General features: G+C 41.9%; 3 protein-coding genes across 3 annotated transcripts; all 3 read left to right on the forward strand.

Annotated features, from left to right (window-relative positions):
* Positions 1-3,935: 3,935 nt before the first annotated feature.
* Positions 3,936-8,253, forward strand: LOC121777809. The gene is made up of 4 exons (XM_042175163.1): positions 3,936-5,804; positions 5,883-6,214; positions 6,917-7,276; positions 8,250-8,253. The coding sequence occupies exons 1-4, from the start codon at positions 3,936-3,938 to the stop codon at positions 8,251-8,253; spliced, it is 2,565 nt and encodes an 854-aa protein (XP_042031097.1).
* A 6,368-nt stretch (positions 8,254-14,621) lies between these two features.
* Positions 14,622-19,625, forward strand: LOC121776009 (terminal nucleotidyltransferase 4B-like). The gene is made up of 13 exons (XM_042173128.1): positions 14,622-15,052; positions 15,300-15,412; positions 15,517-15,573; positions 16,146-16,241; positions 16,322-16,392; positions 16,783-16,825; positions 16,929-17,009; positions 17,079-17,138; positions 17,487-17,537; positions 17,778-17,875; positions 18,312-18,360; positions 18,456-18,500; positions 18,908-19,625. The coding sequence occupies exons 1-13, from the start codon at positions 14,704-14,706 to the stop codon at positions 19,283-19,285; spliced, it is 1,491 nt and encodes a 496-aa protein (XP_042029062.1). The 5' UTR covers positions 14,622-14,703; the 3' UTR covers positions 19,286-19,625.
* Positions 19,626-19,791: 166 nt separating this feature from the next.
* LOC121775706 (3-deoxy-manno-octulosonate cytidylyltransferase, mitochondrial-like) lies at positions 19,792-22,720 on the forward strand. The gene is made up of 8 exons (XM_042172728.1): positions 19,792-20,158; positions 20,329-20,374; positions 20,571-20,657; positions 20,756-20,880; positions 21,412-21,551; positions 21,652-21,703; positions 21,792-21,902; positions 22,292-22,720. The coding sequence occupies exons 1-8, from the start codon at positions 19,922-19,924 to the stop codon at positions 22,382-22,384; spliced, it is 891 nt and encodes a 296-aa protein (XP_042028662.1). The 5' UTR covers positions 19,792-19,921; the 3' UTR covers positions 22,385-22,720.
* Positions 22,721-24,391: the final 1,671 nt, after the last annotated feature.

The raw sequence follows: 24,391 nt of genomic DNA on the forward strand, positions 1-24,391 counted from the left end.
GAGATGGCGGTGACGACGGAGAGGCGTCGGGAGAAGCTGTGGGCTGCCTCCGAAACAGCAGCTGCTCTGATGGTGAGACGGCGTGGCTCACGGGCGGTGACGGCAGCGAGCACGCCGGCGGAGGTAACCACTGGGAGAACTCCTGCTCGACGGAGAGTCGGAGCTGGAAGGTGACGCCTCCTCCCTCTCTCCGGCGACCGCGCGAAACCGCCGAGCTTGGTGCCATTTCATCCGTCTCTGTTTCGGGAATCTCTCTACGATAGATGGCGACACTGCTGAACGCCGGAGAGCAACCGGCGATGACTCTCCGTCGCGCGGAAGGGAGCGGCGGCAATGATGCTTGCCGAGAGCTGGAATCGGACGACGGAGGAGCTGCCGACTTGTGGAGAATAGAGAAATTAGGGATTGATACTCAAAATTTAGGAATTTTGAAAGAGGAAAAAGGGCCGATGCGGATGGGGGATAAGAGTTCTCTCCTAATTAAATCTAAATTGGGCCATTTTACTTTGGGCCCAAAAGAAGGGAAAAAAAGGAGAGTGTGGGCTGATGATTAAGTCTGGGCCCGAGAATGTGTACAGTACCATCTACTTGGTTGAAGCCATGCTCCTAAATCAATTCCAAGAAGTTAATGGAATAAAATTTCCTAAGCCGCGGAAGAAGAGAATTTATAAGCCGTGATGAAATAATTCGCGAGAGGTTTTTAAAGCGGACTTTAATAGTCGCAGAAAGTATTTCTTAAAATACTTAAGATAATCCGAGAATTCTAATACCGAACGGGTCAGCCGGTTACAGAACAAATTAAATCACCGTTTTAATTAAAGATTTAAGACTTCTAATTTTAGAAGGGCAGAAATTAAAAACAATAAGCACACGCTTAGACATGCATTCATGCAAGATTGAATGATTACTCAAAGCCTAATTTAAGTACATTATTTTTTTGAAAAGGGACGTCGTCGCTCGACGAGTAAATCTCAAGTCAGACAGTACCCGTTTGAAAAGGTTAAGCAAACGAGGTGGGCTTTTCTATCCTACATTATGTGTGGGCTTCTTTCCTTTTTATTTACAGAACTCTATGAGAATAAGTGTGAACTTTTGAATGAGTTGTCATGCCATGTTTTATTTTGTGATTGCCATTCATGGTTAAAACGAATTCGGGTCCCAGTAGGTCAGTAAATCCTACTCGGACTAGTGTACACTTACGGACCGTGAGCTAGCGCAAGGTTGGCCGGTCTAGGGGTCGTGAGCTAGCGCCAGGTTGGCCGACCCAGTGATCGTGGAATGTGGCCACATTCCCGATTCACACAGCTTGACATGGTATATCATCAGAAAGTTAAAAGACTGCAGTCTATTTCAGAAAGAAATAACAGATTTTAGTGACCGGGACTTGTTTTCAGAAAAAAACCCCGCGTTCACTCAGCTTGGCAGACAATTAAAAGAAAAACAGTTTTCGGCATAAGCCACTGAGTATATCAAGTACTCAGCCCTGCATATTGTTTTCCTTAATGTGCAGGTTGATCGATCGAGGCAGAGGAGGTGTTGGGACTGAAGATAAAATAAAAGAAGGGTAGCTAGTGTAGTATGTCTCCATACATGTTATACTTGTCTTGGAACTCTTCCGCTGCATAGACCTAGCTTTGTCTCAGTAAAGACAATGTCCCACATTTCACTCTGATGTAATAACTTGCTATCTTGATGACTTTTAGACAGTATTTCCTTAATTTCAGTAATTATGATGATGTGTTGAGACAGTTTAGTATTGTTAGTCGCGAAATAGCTGCGCTTTCTTTGACTAGGAAGTTGTGGTCGTGACAGAGTGGTATCAGAGCACTTTTCTTTCGCTCTGACCCAAGAACCTTCTTTCTAAGCCTCAGTCCAGAACAGTAGCACTAGGCTAGAAAGTGAACAGAATGATCAGTACAAGATCCCAACACCTCAGCTCGACACGATCAACTGCACCAGAAACAGGGGTCGACGCCCGCTCGTCCAGAAAAGAGAATTTTGAAGAAAGAAAATATTTTTCCATTTTGAGAAAGAAAATGAAATTTTCTAAGTTTTTTTTTCAGAAAAAGAAAATAATTTTCACAGCCCTTATGGGAACGAAAATGTTTATTTGAAATGCTTGCAAGATGCAACGTGATAGCTGATACTTTGCATAAGATATGCTTACTGTATCTGTGTTTTATGAGCTTGACATGAATGAATAGATGTCATGGGGACTATGTATGTGAACCTAGAGTGCTTTAGAGAAGTACCTTAGGTGAGACATGCAAAATCAAGTATTAGCAGAATGAGAACTTGTTACCGCCTTCCACGGCGACGAGACCAACTGAACTCATCAGTTAGGGAGAACCCCTAATTCCACAGAATTTCAAAAAAAAAAAAAAAAAAAAATCAACAACGAACCAGAAAGTATCGTTGCAATACCAATAAACAGCAAAGAAAGGAAGTCCATTCCTTTGAGCATACAGATAGTACATATATAGATATATGTGTATACCAGCCGGTTATGAGACATAGCCACAGACAAACCTAGTACGACCTCTTCGAGAGACAACGACTCAGTTCATACCATCTTTTTACAGCTTTTCGCATACTTGTATATGCATACTTTCAGTTACGAGCCGTTTTGAGGGCTTTTCTTCTTTTATGTAGAGATGGCACGACAGCGTTTTACCCACCGACGCCCACTCCGGACAGGTGCTGATCCAGATGCGGTGGTACGTTACTACAGGACGTACCGGCGTTGTCATGGGGACACTCTCGCCGAATTCGTCGCCCATTATGGTAAGCTATGGGAGGAGGCGAATTGGAATGGGGTGAAGCCCTACGAGGGCATCGTGAGACTGGTGGAGTTGTTCCCACCGGAGTGGCAGGGGTGGATGGCGACTACAGCCCAGTTGTACACTTCTTCGCGGCCTCCGACCTATGAGCCGATAGGAGACATGCCGGGCTTCTTGAGTGCAGTCTCGGCAGGGTGTTTCCACTTTGGGAACGGGCCCCCGCCAGACATGCAGGCCCCGGGGAGTGAGCGGTTCCGTAGCCTGCCACCTTTGGCCCTGATGCGGGCGGCAGACGGAGTGTTCGAGGAGGGACAGTCGTCCCGAGCTCCCGGCCGTCGCAGAGGTAGGGCAGAGATGGGAGATGTGTCGGGGTCCAGCGACGAGGTTGAGCAGTTAGAGAGCGGTATCGGGGGTGGAGAGAGTGAGGAGGATCCAGAGGAGGAGGATCCAGAGGAGGAGGATCCCGAGGAGGAGGATCCCGAGGAGGACATAGTAGGGGACGATGATGATGACGAGGAGCCGCAGATTGGCAGTCTCACGGACCAGATAGTGGGGGTCAACCCTCCACAGCCCCTCGAGCCACCACCAGAGATTCCTCCACCACCCATGGAGCCATTTCCCGAGGAGTTGGAGCAGCCCCTCCACCCAATAGATGAGGCGTTCTACAAGGGGCTATACTACTACGCCAAGCATGTGGACAAGGATTTTGTCTCCGACCTCGACGTACCAGTGGCGCCTTGCATGGCCCCAGAGATCCCGCAGCCGGTCGTCGCCTCCAAGGGCGAGGAGGAGGTATGGTCACCTATAGAGATGCCCCTCCCTGGGACGAGCCACGACGACCCGATGTGGATCGACAGTGACTTGGAGTAGGGGTCGGTCAGGCGGGACATAGCCGTGCTAGCTTAGTAGATTAGTTTCCCTTTCTTTTGTAAGAACTGCAGTGATGTCATATGTAAAAGATATTAAGACCTCGTGAGAGGCAATTTGCCCACTTTATGATGAATGCATATGATGTACCACTTTATGACTCCTATTTGATTTTGTTAAACATATGCATGAAAGAGAATGCATGGGTTGTGAAACGAATCCTAAGGAAATATGAACTCCGTATTGATGAAAGTGAATAACTAGTACTGATATCGTGTTATAAACAGAATGCCTCCCAGAAGACAAGCAGGCAGGCCGAGAAGGTACGCGCAAGTACCAGGGCAGGTACCTAGGAGAGACCAGGCTGGGGGAGCAGGAGCACAACCGCCACCTCCTCCACCACCGCCTCCTGCAGTGCCGGAGAGGCGAGTGGAAGAAACATTTCTCAAACAGAACCCACCTGTGTTCAAGGGTCTGGGGAATCCTGCTGCAGCAGAGACCTGGGTGCGTGCGATCGAGCGCATCTTTGATTTTCTTCGGTGCACCGACAGAGAGCGACTCTCATGTGTGAAGTTTCAGCTGGTTGAGTCCGCCGACTTCTGGTGGGAAGCCAGGCGAAAAGTTATGACTCGTGAACAGTTGGAGCACCTGACCTGGGAGGAGTTTAAGAATGAGCTGTACGGCAAGTACATCCCCAAGAGCTACCGCAAGGCCAAAGAGGTGGAGTTTTACAGTTTGAAACAGGGAAAGATGACAGTGACCGAGTACGATAGGTTGTTCTATGACATGTCACGCTATGCGCCTGAACTAGTAGACACGGACGAGAAAATGGCCGAAAAGTTTTGTACTGGCCTGAGATCGGAAATAAGAATGGCTCTGGCCAGTCATGGAGGTCTGTCTTATGTCGAGTCATTGGGCCGGGCCCTGGACATTGAGGCAGCTATGCCCAAAGAGAGGCCGACGACACATGTCACCACTGCTCCACCGCCGCCACAGCAGCGGTTCCCTCGAGAAAAGAGGAAATGGGAAGGAGACCGAGTCCCGACTGATGCTAAGAAACCACAGTTTGCCCCTAAGCCACAGCAGAACCGTTGGTACCAAACTGCCCCAACTCCAGCTGCGGAGCGCGGAGCCCAGGCACCTCTATGTGCGAGATGCTCGAAGAGACATGACGGCGAGTGTAAGGCCGGGACTGGTGGATGTTTCCACTGCGGGCAGAAGGGACATTTTGCCAGAAACTGCCCGAGCAAGGCGACTGGAATGGGAGGACAGCGTCCGCAACTGCGGGCACTCCAGGTTGAACCAAGGAGAGAGAATGCGATGCTCCCTGCACCACGTCCTCAGCGACAGCTACGCCCGAGACTTCCCCCACAGGCAAGAGCCTTCGCACTGCAGCAGAAGCAGGCCAGGGCCGAGGAAGGGAAACGGGAGCAAGGCAATTTGGCAGGTATGGGAACTCTCCTCAACATACCAATCGCCCTTTTGTTTGATACCGGTGCATCACACTCCTTTATATCAACATCTTGTGTGGATACTTTGAACTTGCCTACGGATGTGATGGAACATAGTATGAGGGTGTCCTCACCCGTAGGAGGCCTGATAGATATCACACGAACGTGCTCAAACATAAAATTTTCCATGGGAAACCTGAACCTAGTAGCTCATAACTTACATGTGATGTTGATGTGGAGCGTCGACATTATACTAGGAATGGATTGGTTAGCCGAGAACTACGCCACAATCCGTTGTAAGGAGAGACAGATAGCGCTACAATACCCTGGGACAGAACCCGTAATGTTTCATGGGATCTCCATGAGGAAACGAAAATCGATTATTTCTGCCCTACAAGCAACAACCATGATGAGGAAAGGATGCCCTGCATACCTCGTCTTTTTGAACGAAGAAGAGAAAAAGGACAAGAAAATTGAGGACGTGGCAATAGTACGAGAATATCCTGATGTATTCCCAGAAAAGCTACCAGGCTTGCCACCAAACAGGCAATTGGAGTTCAGCATCGATCTGGAACCAGGATCAGCTCCAATATCAAAGGCGCCTTACAGAATGGCACCAAGGGAGTTAGAGGAACTCAAAATGCAATTACAGGAACTACTAGACCTGGGCTTCATTCGACCCAGTGTGTCGCCGTGGGGCGCACCAGTACTTTTTGTAAAGAAGAAAGATGGCACCTTAAGGATGTGTATCGACTATCGAGAGCTGAACAAAATAACCCTCAAGAACAAGTATCCTTTACCGAGAATCGACGACCTCTTCGATCAGCTGCAAGGAGCTGGAGTGTTCTCGAAGATGGATTTGAGATCGGGTTATCACCAGTTGAGAGTTCGACAAGACGATATACCAAAGACTGCGTTCCGCACCAGATATGGCCATTATGAATTTACGGTAATGCCTTTTGGGCTTACCAATGCTCCAGCTGTGTTCATGGACCTAATGAACCGCGTGTTCCACCCGTACCTGGACAAGTTCGTTCTGGTCTTCATAGATGATGTGCTCATCTATTCGAAGAACGAAAAGGAACACGAGGAACATTTGAGAGCCACCTTGGAAACGTTAAGAGCCGAGAAACTCTATGCTAAGTTCAGCAAGTGTGAGTTCTGGCTCAATGAAGTGAATTTCCTTGGACACATAGTGACAGCAGAAGGGATCCGAGTAGACCCCGCTAAAGTTGAAGCCGTGCAACGTTGGCAGTCACCAGCAACGCCCAATGAAATTCGAAGTTTCCTAGGACTGGCAGGATACTACCGAAGATTCATTGAGGGGTTTTCTAAAATAGCCAGGCCGATGACTCAACAACTCAAGAAAGGAGTTAAAGTCAACTGGACCCCAGAATGTGAAGCAAGTTTCCAATTGCTTAAGGAAAAGTTGACCACAGCGCCGGTGCTAGCCGTACCAGAGGCGGGAGTCGACTATGTGGTGTATACAGATGCATCGAAGGTCGGACTCGGGTGCGTGCTGATGCAGAGGGGTAAGGTGATAGCATATGCGTCACGCCAATTGAGGCCGCACGAGTTGAACTATCCGACGCACGATCTGGAATTAGCAGCAGTGGTCCATGCGCTGAAGATTTGGAGACATCACCTCTACGGAGTTCGGTGTGAGATCTTCACAGATCATAAGAGTCTCAAATACTTTTTCGAACAGAAGGATCTGAATATGAGACAGCGCAGATGGCTGGAACTAGTCAAAGACTACGACTGTGGTATAAACTACCACCCAGGCAAAGCCAATGTAGTAGCAGATGCTTTGAGCAGAAAGACAGCGCCTCAAGCAGCTGTTTTCCTCACACAAGAGGAAGAGCTTATCCGGGAATTCGCCAAGATGCGGCTGGAAATAGTAAGAGCCCCGGGGACAGTGGACAGCAGAATATCCACCTTGGTCGTAGAACCAGATTTAAGAGCCAGAATTGTGGAAGCCCAGAGAGACGATGACGCTCTAGAAAAGATCCGTCTCAGAGTAAGGACGGGAAAAGGGGAATACTACCGCGAAGAGGCGGATAATGCTCTCGTCTTCAAAGGGAGATTATGCGTACCCAACGAGGAGGCGCTTAGGAACGAGATCATGAGTGAAGCTCATGAGACACCCTACACTGCCCACCCTGGAAGTACAAAGATGTATCAGGACTTGAAGAAGCAATTTTGGTGGGATGGCATGAAGAGAAGCATAGCCTCGTTTGTAGAACGATGTCTGGCCTGCCAGCAAGTGAAGGCCTTACATCAACGCCCCTATGGGAAGTTGCAGCCTCTCGAGATTCCAGAATGGAAATGGGAGCATATAGCAATGGATTTTGTGACAGGGCTGCCAAAATCACAGCGGGGAAACACTGCCATCTGGGTGATTATAGATCGTCTCACCAAAAGTGCTCACTTCATACCAATTCGTATCACATACGGTTCAGACAAGTTAGCACAGATTTACGTGCGAGAAATCGTACGCTTACATGGTGTCCCAGTAACGATCACCTCAGATCGAGATTCAAAATTTACTTCTAGGTTTTGGATAAGCCTACAGCGAGAGTTAGGCACTCAGCTGAATTTCAGCACAGCATTCCATCCGCAGACGGACGGACAGTCCGAAGGGACGATTCAGACATTAGAAGATATGTTAAGAGCCGTAGTGCTCGACCGTGGCGTAAGCTGGGAGCCAGTACTTCCACTTATAGAGTTCGCCTACAACAACAGTTACCAGACAACTATTGACATGGCCCCATATGAGGCATTATATGGGAAAAAGTGTAGATCACCACTTTACTGGGATGAAATTGGTGAGAGAAGGATTCTCGGACCGGACTCGGTAGAAGAAATGATAGAAATTGTCCGACAAATCCGAGGGAGAATCAAAGAAGCTCAAGATAGACAAAAATCCTATGCAGATGCTCGCAGAACGGATTTACAGTTTAAAGCAGGAGACAAAGTCTTTCTGAAAGTATCCCCATCAAAAGGGATAACCAGATTTGGCGTCAAGGGCAAGCTGAAACCGCGTTTTATCGGACCTTACGAGATTCTAGAAACAGTCGGCCCTGTGGCGTACAGATTAGCGCTTCCGCCAAGTTTCGGGAATGTTCATAATGTGTTTCATGTATCACAGTTGAGGAAGTACGTGTTTGACCCTAAACACATAGTGCACCAAGAAGAGATGGTGTTAGAACCAGATTTGAGCTATGAAGAAAAGCCAGGAACAATTCTGGACAGAAAAGTTAGAGAGTTGAGAAATAAAAATATTGTAACAGTGAAGGTCCTATGGAGGCATCACGGCCGCGAGGAGGCGACGTGGGAGCTCGAGGACCAGATGAAAGAGAAGTACCCACAGCTTTTTATCTAACCGAGACAAAATTTCGGGACGAAATTTTTGTTAAGGGGGGTAGAATGTAATAGCCGAGACCTAGATTCTCGAGAATTCTTAAGAAATAAATACCAGCTTTTATTTAACGAATGAAAGAGTATTTTTATTTCTTGAGAAAAGGTACAAATTACAGTTTTCAGAATCTCAAACTAAAGTTACAATCTTTGACGGCGAATTAAAAGTCGAGCTACTACACTATTACAGTTTGAAATCCCTAACAAATACTTTGGCCTCCGGCACCGGGCCGTCTTGGCCCCAGGGTTTTTTTTTTTTTCAAACGAGCCGGGAGGGCGAGACCATTAGGGAAGACAGCCTCGTTGGCCAGTCGCAACTCCTGCCAAAGCGCACGAAAGAGAATTTGTTGCATGAATAGAGACTGTTGGTGGATTGTGATAGCTCGCCACCAAGCACGGCAGTTCGGCACCGAGCTCGGCAGTTCGCCACCAAGCTCGGCAGTTCGGTACCAAGCTCGGCAGTTCGGCACCAAGCTCGGCAACTCCGTGATCTGGAGAGAAAGATCAAAACATGAAGAAGAGCTCGGCTGTTATGACAACTCGTTTCAACAGCCGTTAGATCTCCTCAATCGTTTACAGAGACAACAAGAGAAGTGTATTAAGAAAGGGAAGGGGAAACAATACCTTGCAGAAATGCGAGTGGGTGTTGGACCGAAAGAAGCAAACTCCAGCCAGCAGGCTCCCCTCCAGCTAATACTCTGCCAAGCTGCAGGTAACAGCCCTTGCTTTCCCTACCCAGACCGGTTATAGTCCGGAAATCAGCCCCCACAATGCCACCTCTAGTGTGCACCTGCAAAAGAAGACAAAATTCATGAATGAGCTAGGGTACAAGGCAGCACAAAAACACCAGAAATCAGTAAAGGATGCTGCAAGGTCAGCCAACATATAACCAACCAAGGACCCCTTTTCAGCCATGTACACCCTGCGAAATGCTGCAGAGGTAATGGCCAAATCAGCCCACCAAGGACTGCTTCCCCACCAGAGATGACAGCCTTTCAGGCTTTCAGTTAAGCCATGAGCATAAATAGGGCTCAGCCTCTTTCTCCCTCTTCATCACCAAGCATCATCTAGTAGAGAAAGAAAGGAGCCGAGGCAGGGGAGAGAGGCGAGGGGGAAGCAAGAGCAGAGACAGGAGCTAGCAGCACAAGTTCAGTGGAGGTAACCACACTTCCTTTCAACCTCAGTTAACCACATCATACCATCATGCAGTAGAAATTTCACTTTTTAATAGTGAACACCAGCATGCTAGGATACCGTAATTAGAACTCAGGGCGGTAATCAAAACATAATCGGTTGAACATAGTGATTATACCGCAAGAACATAGGGAGAATGAGAACTTAGCTTCTCCCATTTTGAACCATAACGTAAGCTAAGTAACAAGTTAAAAGAAGGCTTAGCTCTAGGGGTTGTCGGAGATGGCGGTGACGACGGAGAGGCGTCGGGAGAAGCTGTGGGCTGCCTCCGAAACAGCAGCTGCTCTGATGGTGAGACGGCGTGGCTCACGGGCGGTGACGGCAGCGAGCACGCCGGCGGAGGTAACCACTGGGAGAACTCCTGCTCGACGGAGAGTCGGAGCTGGAAGGTGACGCCTCCTCCCTCTCTCCGGCGAAACCGCCGAGCTTGGTGCCATTTCATCCATCTCTGTTTCGGGAATCTCTCTACGATAGATGGCGACACTGCTGAACGCCGGAGAGCAACCGGCGATGACTCTCCGTCGCGCGGAAGGGAGCGGCGGCAATGATGCTTGCCGAGAGCTGGAATCGGACGACGGAGGAGCTGCCGACTTGTGGAGAATAGAGAAATTAGGGATTGATACTCAAAATTTAGGAATTTTGAAAGAGGAAAAAGGGCCGATGCGGATGGGGGATAAGAGTTCTCTCCTAATTAAATCTAAATTGGGCCATTTTACTTTGGGCCCAAAAGAAGGGAAAAAAAGGAGAGTGTGGGCTGATGATTAAGTCTGGGCCCGAGAATGTGTACAGTACCATCTACTTGGTTGAAGCCATGCTCCTAAATCAATTCCAAGAAGTTAATGGAATAAAATTTCCTAAGCCGCGGAAGAAGAGAATTTATAAGCCGTGATGAAATAATTCGCGAGAGGTTTTTAAAGCGGACTTTAATAGTCGCAGAAAGTATTTCTTAAAATACTTAAGATAATCCGAGAATTCTAATACCGAACGGGTCAGCCGGTTACAGAACAAATTAAATCACCGTTTTAATTAAAGATTTAAGACTTCTAATTTTAGAAGGGCAGAAATTAAAACAATAAGCACACGCTTAGACATGCATTCATGCAAGATTGAATGATTACTCAAAGCCTAATTTAAGTACATTATTTTTTTGAAAAGGGACGTCGTCGCTCGACGAGTAAATCTCAAGTCAGACAGTACCCGTTTGAAAAGGTTAAGCAAACGAGGTGGGCTTTTCTATCCTACATTATGTGTGGGCTTCTTTCCTTTTTATTTACAGAACTCTATGAGAATAAGTGTGAACTTTTGAATGAGTTGTCATGCCATGTTTTATTTTGTGATTGCCATTCATGGTTAAAACGAATTCGGGTCCCAGTAGGTCAGTAAATCCTACTCGGACTAGTGTACACTTACGGACCGTGAGCTAGCGCAAGGTTGGCCGGTCTAGGGGTCGTGAGCTAGCGCCAGGTTGGCCGACCCAGTGATCGTGGAATGTGGCCACATTCCCGATTCACACAGCTTGACATGGTATATCATCAGAAAGTTAAAAGACTGCAGTCTATTTCAGAAAGAAATAACAGATTTTAGTGACCGGGACTTGTTTTCAGAAAAAAACCCCGCGTTCACTCAGCTTGGCAGACAATTAAAAGAAAAACAGTTTTCGGCATAAGCCACTGAGTATATCAAGTACTCAGCCCTGCATATTGTTTTCCTTAATGTGCAGGTTGATCGATCGAGGCAGAGGAGGTGTTGGGACTGAAGATAAAATAAAAGAAGGGTAGCTAGTGTAGTATGTCTCCATACATGTTATACTTGTCTTGGAACTCTTCCGCTGCATAGACCTAGCTTTGTCTCAGTAAAGACAATGTCCCACATTTCACTCTGATGTAATAACTTGCTATCTTGATGACTTTTAGACAGTATTTCCTTAATTTCAGTAATTATGATGATGTGTTGAGACAGTTTAGTATTGTTAGTCGCGAAATAGCTGCGCTTTCTTTGACTAGGAAGTTGTGGTCGTGACACTTGATATATAGATAGAAAATATACCAAGAACGAAATCCTCTTACGAGGTTCTACGGCCATATTGCCGTCGTTACGGCTAAATTACCATTCTAAATGCTAAACTCGAATGGACTATTGATACTAAGTAGTTGATACAAATTTTATTCTAAACTCGAACATTCATAACACTTTCATAGGAATACATATATTAGACTTTTACAGTAAACTTGAATATCAAAACCTCTTCTAATGGACTAATAATAGTAGAGTACGAGTTTTATTGTAAAATTGATAAATTGGAATTGAGAAAAAAATTACTATTATTGTGGGTGAAGGTAGATTAATACTGGAAATAATAAAAAACAGAAAAAAGCGATGTCATAAGATTTAGTATTTTATAAATTGTGATTTGTATGATTATAAGTTTGTACTTTTCGTTCTAGAAAACGTACGTTGTAATTTGAATTCTATAGTAAAGCTGTTTACGATCCAAAGGTAGTTTGACCTTCATTTATTTGTTTGAATTCAGTCATTCAAAGATCCAATTTTCAGTACAATTATTATGGCTAATTAACTAACTATTTGATTGAACAGGAAATTATTCGGTTTGTATTAATCTCATAAACTTGCAAGACTAAAAGTCAAATATGGTCCTAAACATATAACGATTTTATGATTTTAGTCCTGAACATTACGTTTTGAATTATTGCATCCCACACATTTAAACTCGGGCCAAACTCAGTCCAATATTTCAAAACGTAATGTTTAGGACCAAAATCGTATAATCGCTATTTGTTTAAGACCAGACGCTTACTCAACTTTCAACAATATTAATAAAGCATCCAAATATTAACATTGAACCAAGAATATCCTTGCTAAGGAGTATTATTATTGCTGTTATAATTATTTGTAAATTGCACAAATGTCTAGTAGAATAATATCTCTAAAGTATCCCATCTACCTCTAACTATCAATGCTCACATTATTTTACCTTTTATTTTAGGTTTAATTAATAAGAGGTAACTTCCAATATAGTTTCAATTATGAATTGTTTAATTGTACATTTATACTAAATCATAACATAAATGGTTAATTTAATTAATTTTTTTACAATACTACCTTTAACCACAATGATAAAATCAAAAATTCTTAACCATTACTATTATTTTATTTAAATCAGGGGCTATTTCAAATAAACAAACAGAACTCTCTAGAAAGCGGAACCCTTATATACATCTTCATCTCTCTCTCTCTCTGCATCAGGTCCACAGTTACCTCAACCATGGCAGCTTCTTCGCTCTTTACATCGAAGCTCCTAGTCCTAAACCTCCGCAGCTCCGCACTCCTCAGCCTCATACGCACCGCCGCAGCCGCCTCAAAAATTACGCTTCCGTTCACCTCCAGCCAATTTCTCCTCAGAAGCGGCGGCGCTAAATCACAAGTTATTTCTTCCAACGCTTATTTGCATTCATCGATTCAATTCGGTGCTGCGCGGAGCTACGCCGCCAAGGGCGATCGTCACAACGATGCGGATTCCGACGGCGCCGTGGGATCCGACGATGAAATCGATTTCGACGACCTCGATAGCTTCAGCGGATCTGAGTTCGACGATGAGGATGAATATGAAGATTTGGATGACGATCCCGATGCGCAGTGAATGAATTTGATGATTCAGCTTTGATTTGCGATTGCGCTGCTGCTTTAATGTGTTGTTGTTTTTCATTTTAATGAATCAAAATGGAAAGAAGGTAGGAATTTATGCTTCATATACATAAATGATGCGTTGATCGTGCTCTCAGTGATGATATACAAATTTGATGTTCAAATGTTGTGTTTTCTCACATTGAAATTATTGTATCTGTAGCTCTATACTGTTATAAACTGATGTATTTTTTTGTGCATTTGATATCTGAAATATAGTAGGAGTACTACTATGATAATAACTTACATACTACTATGTTTGATGAAATATTATCTTTAATGGTTAATGATATGATTGATAATGAAAATATGATTGAAGGTTGAAGTTTAACAATGTATGATAATTATTTGTGCACTTGGAAGAATTGTATTTTTGAATATTTAAATTTTCAATAATTTTTATCATTTGAGTTAGTTTTAGAAATTGATTTATAATATCTCTTGAGTCAATCAGATTATTGCATCCAGATTTTATTTTATTTAGGAAAATCGTTTTGAGGTTGTAAAATGGAATATAAAGAAGAAGCATTATTTTAATTTCTTTTTGGCATGGAGATTAAGAAGTAATGAGTTAAGTGGAAGGAGAATAAAGGTAAAAAAAAAATAGTAATCCCTCCGTTCTTTGTTGATAGAGACATTTCTTTTCTTTTTTAATAGAGGCATTTCTTTGCGGAGTTTAACAATATTGTGTTAAATAGATGATGAAAAAAGTAAGAGACAATAGAACAAGAGAGATGAAGAGAGAATAAACTAAAATGGAGAATTATTTTTTGGTAGAAAAAAAATGACTCAATTAACTTATGACTTTCCAAAATTCCTAAAATAGAAAAATGACTTTATTAACATGAAATATAACTTTCTAAAATGGAAAAAATGACTTTATTAACATAAAACGCAACTTATAAAAGTTCTAAAATAGAAAAATGACTTTATTAACATGAAATAAAAGATAGAAAATAATAGTTTTGCCAAAATACAAATGATTCAATAACTTATAACTTTTAAAAATTGAAAAGAATGACTCAAACAAGGAATTAAAGGTGGACAAGATATTAACAAAGACAATGAAGCATAGAGGGGAAGGAAGGGAAGAGGATGAAACAATTAGTGATTGAGATGAGAAATTAAATCGACCGGATAAAATAAATAATAAAAATAAACATGACCTCTAGTATGACTGATAATGTGAAAATGAATAGAAATTTGGTCTGAAAAATAGGAGTAAATAAAATCCGCATTTGAAATTAGAATTTCCGCTCGTCCGTACGCTTTTTTCCCTGCCTATTGCAATGGAAAATAACGAAATTAGTTATGAAACCCTAACCCCCCTCGCCGCCGACGAATCGCCGGCCCCTCCGCCTCCGGCGTCTTCCTCCCCCGAAATTGAGCCCTACGTTGTCTTGCGCAACCATATTTCCCTTTCCACCATCCAATGCCCCTCGCCAGAATCCATTGCTCCTGATTACTTCTCCCTCGACGTGAACGAGGCAGCAGATAAATTGACATCGATTTCAGCCACTCCTCCACCGTCGCGCCATGCCAGGGCCACCCCCGCTCCAGCTCCAGATAGAACGCTGGAAGGCAGCTGGTTTCGCGCCAATTCTCGCTTCAAAAGCCCCATGCTTCGTCTGCATAAAGGTTTGATTAGTTTTTCTTCTTTGTGTTCTCGTCAACGCTGATAGAATATTTGCTAAGTTGTTGTAGCTAAGATCTCTGTTTAGCTATTGCTTAAAGTTCGTGAGATGCTGATAAGTGCAGAAACAGCTCTTTTCGAGCTTTGTATTGCTATTTTTTGCTACTGAGTATAAATTGTTAAGTTGATTTTCCCGGAAATGCAGAGAAGTAGTATATGATTTTTGTGAATCTTTTTTTTGATTGGGTGCAGAAATACTTGATTTTTGTGAGTTTTTGTCGCCAACTGCCGAGGAGCAAGAATCTAGAAATGCTGCTATTAAATCCGTGTTTGATGTGATCAGCTACATCTGGCCTAATGCTGTGGTACATTGATTGGAACGTATTTACATGCGTGCAAATGTTATTTTATTGGGTGAGTGGTGTATATCTTCAGTATCATGACTACTTTATATAAATTTGACATGCAGGCCGAAGTTTTTGGATCGTTTGAGACAGGGCTTTATCTTCCATCCAGTGATATTGATGTAAGTTTGGCATGTTAGTGGTTATTTTGTATATTATTATTTTATGATTACTTGAAAATAGGTTTATCAATTTGTTAGTTGAAGTTGAATCATTCCTGAAATGTGATGACTGAGTTACAAGTTCAATACTTTTGTGCTCATCTGTTAATTTACAGGATTCAATAGTGACTTTTATTCTCATAGCCTTAGTTCATCTTGCAAGCCATGTAGAAACACTACCAAGCAATACAGATTTATAAACTGGAAAGTGCTGTAATCGTGATGTACATAAATATATGTACTTGTGTATAGTGAACATTTGATGAGTATTACGCCTCAAAAATATTTTCGACATTGTTGTTGTTACATTGATACAGTAATTCAGACTTCACCTGAGCCCATGAAAGGTTGGTTGGGAAGTCGACTATGTGTACACTGAACCTAATGTTGTTCCCAGCTTATCCTTGGTTTGTAGTTATGAGAAGAACATTGCTCTCTGGGTCTGTACATGTTTTTAATTATTACGAACATGGTTGTTAGGCATATGCAACCAGTACATAAACAGTCTTGCTTGATAGTTGATCACTTGGCAGGTTGTGATTTTAGGTTCAAATGTAAGAACTCCTCTGGTAGGTCTTCAGGCTCTCTCCAGGGCACTCTCTCAAAGGGGAATTGCTAAAAAGATGCAGGTATCTTTGGCGCTTAAACTCGTTGTTGCCAGTTTTGTGCTTTATCATTCTTTACCGTCTTCTTTATTTCACAATATTAGGTTATTGCAAAAGCACGGATACCAATTATCAAATTTGTGGAGAAAAAAAGTGGTTTTTCTTTTGATATAAGGTTAGTCTCCTTAGTTTCTTCCACAGAATTTGATTTGGCAGATAGCTGTTAAGTAATTTAGTAACACACTAGCAGAAAGGAAAGAGAATATCCATACTATTGTTTCAAGTGGAATCAACCACGATTAAGCTGCATTTCTAGAACATATTTTTTATCTCCTATCTCTCCACCCCAACTCACATAGACTAACCCAATTTTTCTGGGTATTTTGTTGATGTATGCTTCTGTCTGCATTAGAGAGATCATATAATATTGTTTAATGTGTGCTGAACTTCATTTCTCGTCGCTTTGCAGTTTGCATCGCATTAACATGTATTCCTGTAAATAAACTTTCAGTTTTATTTTTTTTCCTATGTGCCTTTTGAAATTAATATATCTATCTATTAACAGTTTTGATGTTCATAATGGACCAAAAGCGGCAGAGTTTATAAAGGTACACTTTTTCCTTCCTGCTGATTTGTTTGTTTAATTTGGTTGGTTTTAATTTCAAGTGACTTTATTGTATTCTAATTCATTTATTTTTCTTTCATTTACAGGATGCTGTGTCTACATGGCCCCCTCTAAAACCACTGTGTCTGATTTTGAAAGTCTTCCTTCAGCAAAGAGAGTTAAATGAAGTAAGATGTATTTTGTTGTTTTCCTTGCAATTGCATTTGTTTTTAGCTCAAGTTGCCACTATCCTCCAGGTGTACACAGGTGGAATTGGATCCTATGCACTTCTGTCTATGCTTATAGGAATGTTACGGGTACGCGTACTAGTTTTTCAAATATGTAAAGTAGGTTAATGTTGCTATGAGATGCATATTAGTTGGTATCCATGATATCCATGTTGTTTATGAGAAATCACTTGTTTTTTCTTTCAGTTTACTAATAACTAGACTGCAATATGTTTCAAATTTTCTTTGGCTATTCTGTTGGGTGTAACTCGCAACCATGATGTTCTACACGCACTGCAGATATGGATTGTACTGTAAAGGGGATATAAATTTCTTTTGTTATTCATATTATCCCACTTCAGTGGCTATTTAGTGGGACAATAGGTTCCTTTTATAAACATCTATTTTTCAAAATTTTCCTGATCTGTTATTTTGCAGACTCATCGAGATAGCCACACTTCTCCAGAATGTAACCTAGGAGTCTTACTGGTATGTTGTTACTTTCTCTTACCGTATTCCATAATTAGTTTTAGTATTTCTGAGTTATGGATAATGTAATTTAGTCATACTGTTTGCTTTTGATTGTTAAGAAAACTACGTCTTTCCTGATTTGTAATTTGAGATTTTTGTGTAGCCTATTGGAAACCTAACCTGTGAACATATTAAAGGAAGTTCCCTAATTTTGTAATCAAAATCAGAAATTTAACACAATTTTCTTGTGGATGCTAGGTTAACTTTTTCGACTTGTATGGGTGTAAGTTAAACACAGCTGACGTTGGCATATCTTGCAATGGTGAATGCATTTTCTTCGAAAAATATAGTCACAGGTAACCAGTTGTCTATTAAATTTGGGCTAGTTGGATGTAAATCCATTATGAAGTTGGTGACAAAATACACAAACTTTGATACAAAATTTCCCGAAATTCGAATTCTGCCAGTCAAATTAAAACTAATTTGGCACTGAAATTTCAATAAGTCACATGACTTTAAACATTCAATTTGCTAACATGGAATTTTATATAGCCAAATGGATGCATAGATGTTGCATATGACTTTTGAGCATCATATTCATCTATCTGACTTTTGAGCATTTGAGCAGAATTTGATTCATGGGAAATTATGGAAAAAGTTTGTATCTTGTCCTAATTTCATACAACCAGTGTATGAATTTGCAGCCAATTAGCCCATTAAAATTTTCTAATGGTTATTCTAACTTAATTTGAACTTCTGTTATTTAGCATAAAATCTGTTTGTGAATTTCAGATTTTCAGTAGAAGGCAGGTCATCTCTAATTGCCATTGAAGATCCTCAGGTTACCCTTTGAAATCTGATTATTTTTGCATACCGCGAAACAACTATCAGGCAACTCTATGATTCTATAATTCATACATTTACACGTGAAAACAGGCTCCAGATAACGATATAGGGAAGAGCTCGTTCAACTATTATCAGGCAAGTCCCTTTATAACCTTTTATAAGTTCTTGTTTCTCTTATTTTGTCAAGATGCACTAGACACTCAAATAAAGTGAGGATTAGAGATGTACTGTTATTAATATTGATATCAATGAAAGAAAATCTATTTTCTTATACAAACCAACAATTTGCCCATGCAAAGTGGATCGTTTTTACTGTTTTTGTAGTATCAACATCCTCATCTGTTTTTCAGACATTTGTTTACTATTTGTATTTTTACTTTACCCCAGTTTGCAGTTGCAGCATGACTTGAATAGGACACCATCTTTCGATTTATTTATAGACTGTTACCCTCACCTGTGCGTGGTTTCAAGCTGCATATCTTCGCATCACTATACTGTTACCACTCGTGTGCTGAGGGTCAGATCTTTGGTGTGTTGTGCAGGCTAGATCTGCTTTTGCAATGGCTTTCTCTACATTGACTAATGCAAAGACCATACAGCATCTTGGTCCGAACAGGAGTATTCTTAGTGCTATAATCAGGCCAGATGCTGTACTACTGGAACGAAAGGGAGGGTCTAATGGGAAATTGACATTCGATAACATATTCCCCAGTAATGGAGAGCCTCTGGAGCGGCTGAATGGTGATGATCATCAGGAAATTTATTGTAACTGGGCCTTAAATGGCGAAGAGGAAGAATCTCTTCCTCGCGGAGGTAGAACTCCCAGGGAAAGAAAAAGAACGGCTTCTAGGGACGGAAGATCGTCTAAAAAGGCAAAAGTTCACACCGCCCCAACGGTAGACAGCCACAAAAATGGCTGAGTGTAGTGCAAAAAGGCTGAGGCCGAGACATAGAGGGAGACACCATCAGAATGGTGCTAGTAATGGCAATAGAGACATTCGTGATCACTGATTTCACAGGAATCATGTTGTAACTGTATCATTTCAATCTATATAAATTAATATCACTTGTTTACAAGGTTGATAGAGGCTTAGATTTTCCCTTTGAAAGGTATAGGATTTGTGATCTGCAGGAGATACAAATGTCTTAGATCTTGTATTTTTCATTTTCAATTATTTTACTTTCATGTTTTTCTCTGTAATATGCTTATGAAATACTTTTATGATTTAATGACAGAAGGAATTATAAATTTTTGCTAAATTCTGATTTTACATGGAGTATTACTTATGCTTTGTAAATTATCAAAATATTCAATTGTTGTTAATCAAAATTTTATGTGACACTATCGAATAACATTATAAATAAGCAGTGAAATAACAAACGATATTGTATTATGAAATTAAATAATTTAGTTATTAGGGATAAAATTAGTGTGAGCCTCTACCGAGATTAGGTAATCATGTTTACTGGTTCATGACTGACTGACTCAATCAAAACAAGCAGCTCGTGCGCTTCATCCAAATCGGCCGAGAATTCTGCTACACTTGCTCGGGAATATGCCGATTTCCGATCCGCCATCGTCTTTATCAGGCTCTGTCTCCACCAAGTCGTGGATTATCCACGGCATGGCGGCGGGGGCCGCCGCTGCCCTGGCGGTTGGCGCCCATTACATGTATTATCGGCGATCTGGAAAGTTCCGGAGCCGAGTGGTCGGAATCATACCCGCCCGCTACGCTTCTTCCCGCTTCCAGGGAAAGCCTCTAGTTAACATCCTCGGCAAGCCTATGATCCAGGTATTCGTCCTCAATGAGATCTACAATTTAATTGAAAATTGGTTACCGTTATTTTTTTCTTGAATTAATTTTTAAATACCAAAACTGAGCTGATTTAATGCTTTGATAACACACATTTGTATATGTATTTATGCATTAGTGATTGCTTTGATTTGGATGGTGGATTGCAGAGAACATGGGAAAGAGCTAAAATGGCGGCCTCATTGGATCATATTGGTATGCTACACCTCATACTTATATGTGTGCAGAGTCCTACCTAATTGTGTTGTATAAGTTTAGTTGTTGATTTGGATTTGCTTGTGTGTTGAAACCTACCTAAGTTTAGCTATTGATTTGGATTTGCTTGTGTATGTAGAAACCTACCTATTTGTGTAGCATAAGTTTAGTTTTTGATTTGGATTTGCTTGTGTAGTTGTGGCGACTGATGATGAGAAAATTGCTGATTGCTGTAGAGGTTTTGGGGCCGATGTGATGATGACATCGGAGTCGTGCAGAAATGGTATGAGATGCAAGCATTTGCGCTCCATTTTGCACAGAGTTTCTTCCATTGAAGGATTTTCACTAAATAGTTCTTTTATCTGGACTTGACCATGACAGGGACGGAGCGTTGTAATGAAGCACTTAGCAAGCTGAATAAGCGATATGATGTTGTTGTTAATATCCAGGGTGATGAGCCGCTCATCGAACCTGAGATAATAGACGGCATTGTCAAAGCGCTGCAGGTAGATGAGCTTTACTCTTGAATCGTTCATTGATTTTTTATGGAAAAGCAGGCTTAATAGGTATTGAAATTGGTTTCTGGGATGTTGGGATCAATCTAAAATGTTGATTTGATAGAGGGGCAATGGTACTAGCACTAGGAAGTTGACACAACAGATAGAGAATTTCACAATTTTTGAATTTCATGAAGTTCTCCCTGTCTAGCTAATGAATTCTCCAATATTTATATACTACTATATCTAATACAAGACTGGCTGAAAAGGGAAATTATACAAATAAAACAACTACTTAGTTGCAGCTGATTTGTACTGGCTTTAATTCTCTCTGTGGTCTAGTGACTTTTATAGATTGATCATGAGACTGCCTCTGGATTAAGTTCATGTTTCTACCATTGTTATGCCTTCATATTTCTTGTTACTATGTTAAAGATAGAGTAGGAAAAAGGCAAAATGTGGAAGAACAAAAACCTTATAAGCCAATCAGTTATTCTGGATTAGCACTCGTATTTAAAACTTAAAACTCGGCAAACGCAGGCTGCTCCAGATGCAGTCTTCAGCACTGCAGTTACTTCTCTGAAACCTGAAGATGCACATGATCCAAATCGTGTCAAATGTGTGGTGGATAACCATGGCTATGCGATTTATTTCTCTCGAGGATTAATACCATTTAATAAGTTAGTCATTCTCAGACACAGAATTTAATTTGTTCCTCAGAGAATATCCTGCTTTTAGTATTGAACAATATAAGAATTTATGTCATCATAACTTCTGCAGGTCCGGGAATGTCAACCCTCATTTTCCATATTTGCTTCATTTGGGGATTCAGGTATTGAATCTACTAACGAGATAGCACAGATTGTGAATGCTCCAAGCAATCATTAAGCTCTAATACTGTGTTTCTGATATATTGACAGAGCTATGATACAAAGTTTCTCAACATATACCCAGAGCTGCCTCCAACTCCACTTCAGCTGGAGGAAGATCTTGAGCAACTGAAAGTTCTTGAAAACGGATACAAGATGAAGGTTTCCTTCTGCTCATGTTCCTTTTCCTTATTCCTTTTCTTCCTATAAATTCTCATTGTTTATTTTCATTTGCATCGGTGGAAATCCTAAAACTTTGCTAAGATGCCATATAGGCTTTGAAGATGATATGTTTTGACGTTTTATCCAACATTTTGAACTAGACTTCCAACTGCTATCCCAAACAAGCAGATACTCATGTAAATGCAGTTTATAACAACACAGTGCATACTACAGTTCACAACACAGTGCATACTACATTTCTCGCGAATACTTAGGGGATGTTTACTTTGAGTGATATGATAGATTGATAGAACATTAGGATTGAGTTTTTGAAGATTGTGATCAAATAGGTATAGTTTGAGACTGTGATCCAAATAATTCCTGTGCAGGTTATAAAAGTCGATCATGAGGCCCACGGTGTTGACGTCCCAGAAGATGTAGATAAAATAGAGAGCTACATGCGCGAACGGAACCTGCATTAGCTGTATAGTTTCTCACAGGATACAACTGATTTTCGATGTGCACGGTGCACATAATGGTCTCAGGCCTCTTCTCCTTGCCCTGTCCATTTATAGTTTTTGAAGAAATAGTTTTCTTTCTTCTCTTCTCTTTGTTGCAGAGCTCTTCACCTGGGATAAGTGCTTGTACTAGAGAGTAATATTTATTCCATTTATTAACCATCTTATGTGGTTGTGTAAATTATGGCTGTAATTTAAATATTAAAGGCTGTACGGCTGGTATGGTTTTCAGTTCTAAATTGACTAATTGTGGCATTTGATATATATTATCAATAATTTAAGACATGTTTATGACTCGAATATGATGTAGCCTTTGATTCGACATTTCCTCAATATTAAAAATTAAACCTTTTATGCAGGGCAGAAGTCTCATAATCTGTCTTTGACTTTTGTGGCCATAGCACCGCACCCCTAAGGGCATCCGCAGTGGTGCGAATGTCATGCGGAATTCTCTGCGAAATTCTCAAAAACACCTCGTGCCACGTCATAAGGACTTTTCACTGCACTGTCACGTCATACGGACTTCCCATTGCACAGTGGAGTAATTCCCCTGCGGAATTCCCACATTAAAAAAATCACAAATTCACAAATTAAACAATTTTAGAAAGTAAACAATTTATGTAATTAAAATTTCAACGAAAATAAGGAAAAAATTTCATTAAAATAAGAAAAGTACATTTCACCAAATAAAAAAAATACATTTCAATAATTAAAAACTACATCAACGACGACCCATACGCTGCCACACTTCTTCAATAATACCGTTCTGGAGTTGAACGTGGGCTTGTTTTTGACGCATGTCGGCAAATGCACGGACTCGATCGACGTCGTCATGGGGAATCCCCATGCATACATTGCTAGTGGCCACGCCGTGGCTTGGACCCGCAGCATCAGCATCATCATTGGCCCAATCGGTTAGTACTGGACCTTCATCTTCGACGATCATGTTGTACATTATAATACATGCGTACATGATGTCGGCGATATTGTCAAGGTACCACAGCCGTGATGGACCCTTCACTGCCGCCCATCGAGCCTGGAGCACACCAAATGCCCGCTCCACATCCTTGCGCGCTGCCTCCTAACGTTGCGCAAAGTATACATTCTTCGCATCCGTTGGTGCGAAATGAAACGAAGTGGTGCGAAATGAAATTTAGAGAGAGAGAAACTTGTTAAAACAAGTGGTGCGAAATGAAACGAAGTTCAACGAGCGGTATATATAGACATTACAAAAAAAATGAAATAAAGCGGAATTCCGCGGGAGTCGACGCAATGGCGGACGTCCCCGCGGAATTCCGCTTAACGCCGCGGACCTGCGACGTCCTCAGCCCAATTCAGTATCCGTGGCGGGCACGCCTAATGGCGGACGTCCGCGACGGAATTCCGGGACTGATGGATCCGCGAATTTCTGATGTTAGTAAATGCAGGAAAATACAGATCACGACACAGAGAATTTACGTGGTTCGATTTACTGAGGTAAATCTACGTCCACGGGAAGAAAAGGGGGCAGAGTTGTATTGCTTGATCTGTTTTCTACAGCTTACAAATACAAACTTGCTATTTGCTATATGGTCTTTTATCTCTAGAGAGCTTCTAACCCCTTTCTATCAGATCTAAGTTCTATTTATACATTGAACTAAGATCGTGGCTTACATCATCACTCTAGGTCGTGGAGGTCGTGTAGGTCATGGCCTAAGATCGTGGCCTGAGTTGACGCCACGTGGTAGTGGGTGTGTTGGAAGTTGTGGAAATCCTGCATGGGTCCACTAACTCCTTGTTCGGTCGAAAACTGAGACCGAACTGCTTTGGTTGCCGATCTGAGAGTAGAGCTTGGTCGGCTTTTACCGAGCTGTAGGCTGAGGCCGAACTCTTTGGTAATGCCGAACTCGCAGAGTTTTACCGAGCTGTAGGCTGAGGCCGAACTCTTTGGTAATGCCGAACTCATACTCTTCCTTGGGCTTTGGGCTGATG

This window comes from Salvia splendens, chromosome 18 (genome assembly GCF_004379255.2).
Source record: "Salvia splendens isolate huo1 chromosome 18, SspV2, whole genome shotgun sequence".
Classification (NCBI taxonomy): Eukaryota; Viridiplantae; Streptophyta; class Magnoliopsida; order Lamiales; family Lamiaceae; genus Salvia; species Salvia splendens.

Coding starts and splice junctions, on each gene's coding strand:
- LOC121777809 (XM_042175163.1), top strand. CDS start 3,936: ATGCCTCCCAGAAGACAAGCAGGCAGGCCGAGAAGGTACGCGCAAGTA. Junction 5,805..5,882: donor TGTCGCCGTGGGGCGCACCA/GTACTTTTTGTA, acceptor ATAACCCTCAAG/AACAAGTATCCTTTACCGAG. Junction 6,215..6,916: donor TTGAGAGCCACCTTGGAAAC/GTTAAGAGCCGA, acceptor TGCTTTGAGCAG/AAAGACAGCGCCTCAAGCAG.
- LOC121776009 (XM_042173128.1), top strand. CDS start 14,704: ATGGAAAATAACGAAATTAGTTATGAAACCCTAACCCCCCTCGCCGCC. Junction 15,053..15,299: donor CATGCTTCGTCTGCATAAAG/GTTTGATTAGTT, acceptor GATTGGGTGCAG/AAATACTTGATTTTTGTGAG. Junction 17,010..17,078: donor AGCAAAGAGAGTTAAATGAA/GTAAGATGTATT, acceptor ACTATCCTCCAG/GTGTACACAGGTGGAATTGG.
- LOC121775706 (XM_042172728.1), top strand. CDS start 19,922: ATGCCGATTTCCGATCCGCCATCGTCTTTATCAGGCTCTGTCTCCACC. Junction 20,375..20,570: donor GGCCTCATTGGATCATATTG/GTATGCTACACC, acceptor TTGCTTGTGTAG/TTGTGGCGACTGATGATGAG. Junction 20,881..21,411: donor GCATTGTCAAAGCGCTGCAG/GTAGATGAGCTT, acceptor CGGCAAACGCAG/GCTGCTCCAGATGCAGTCTT.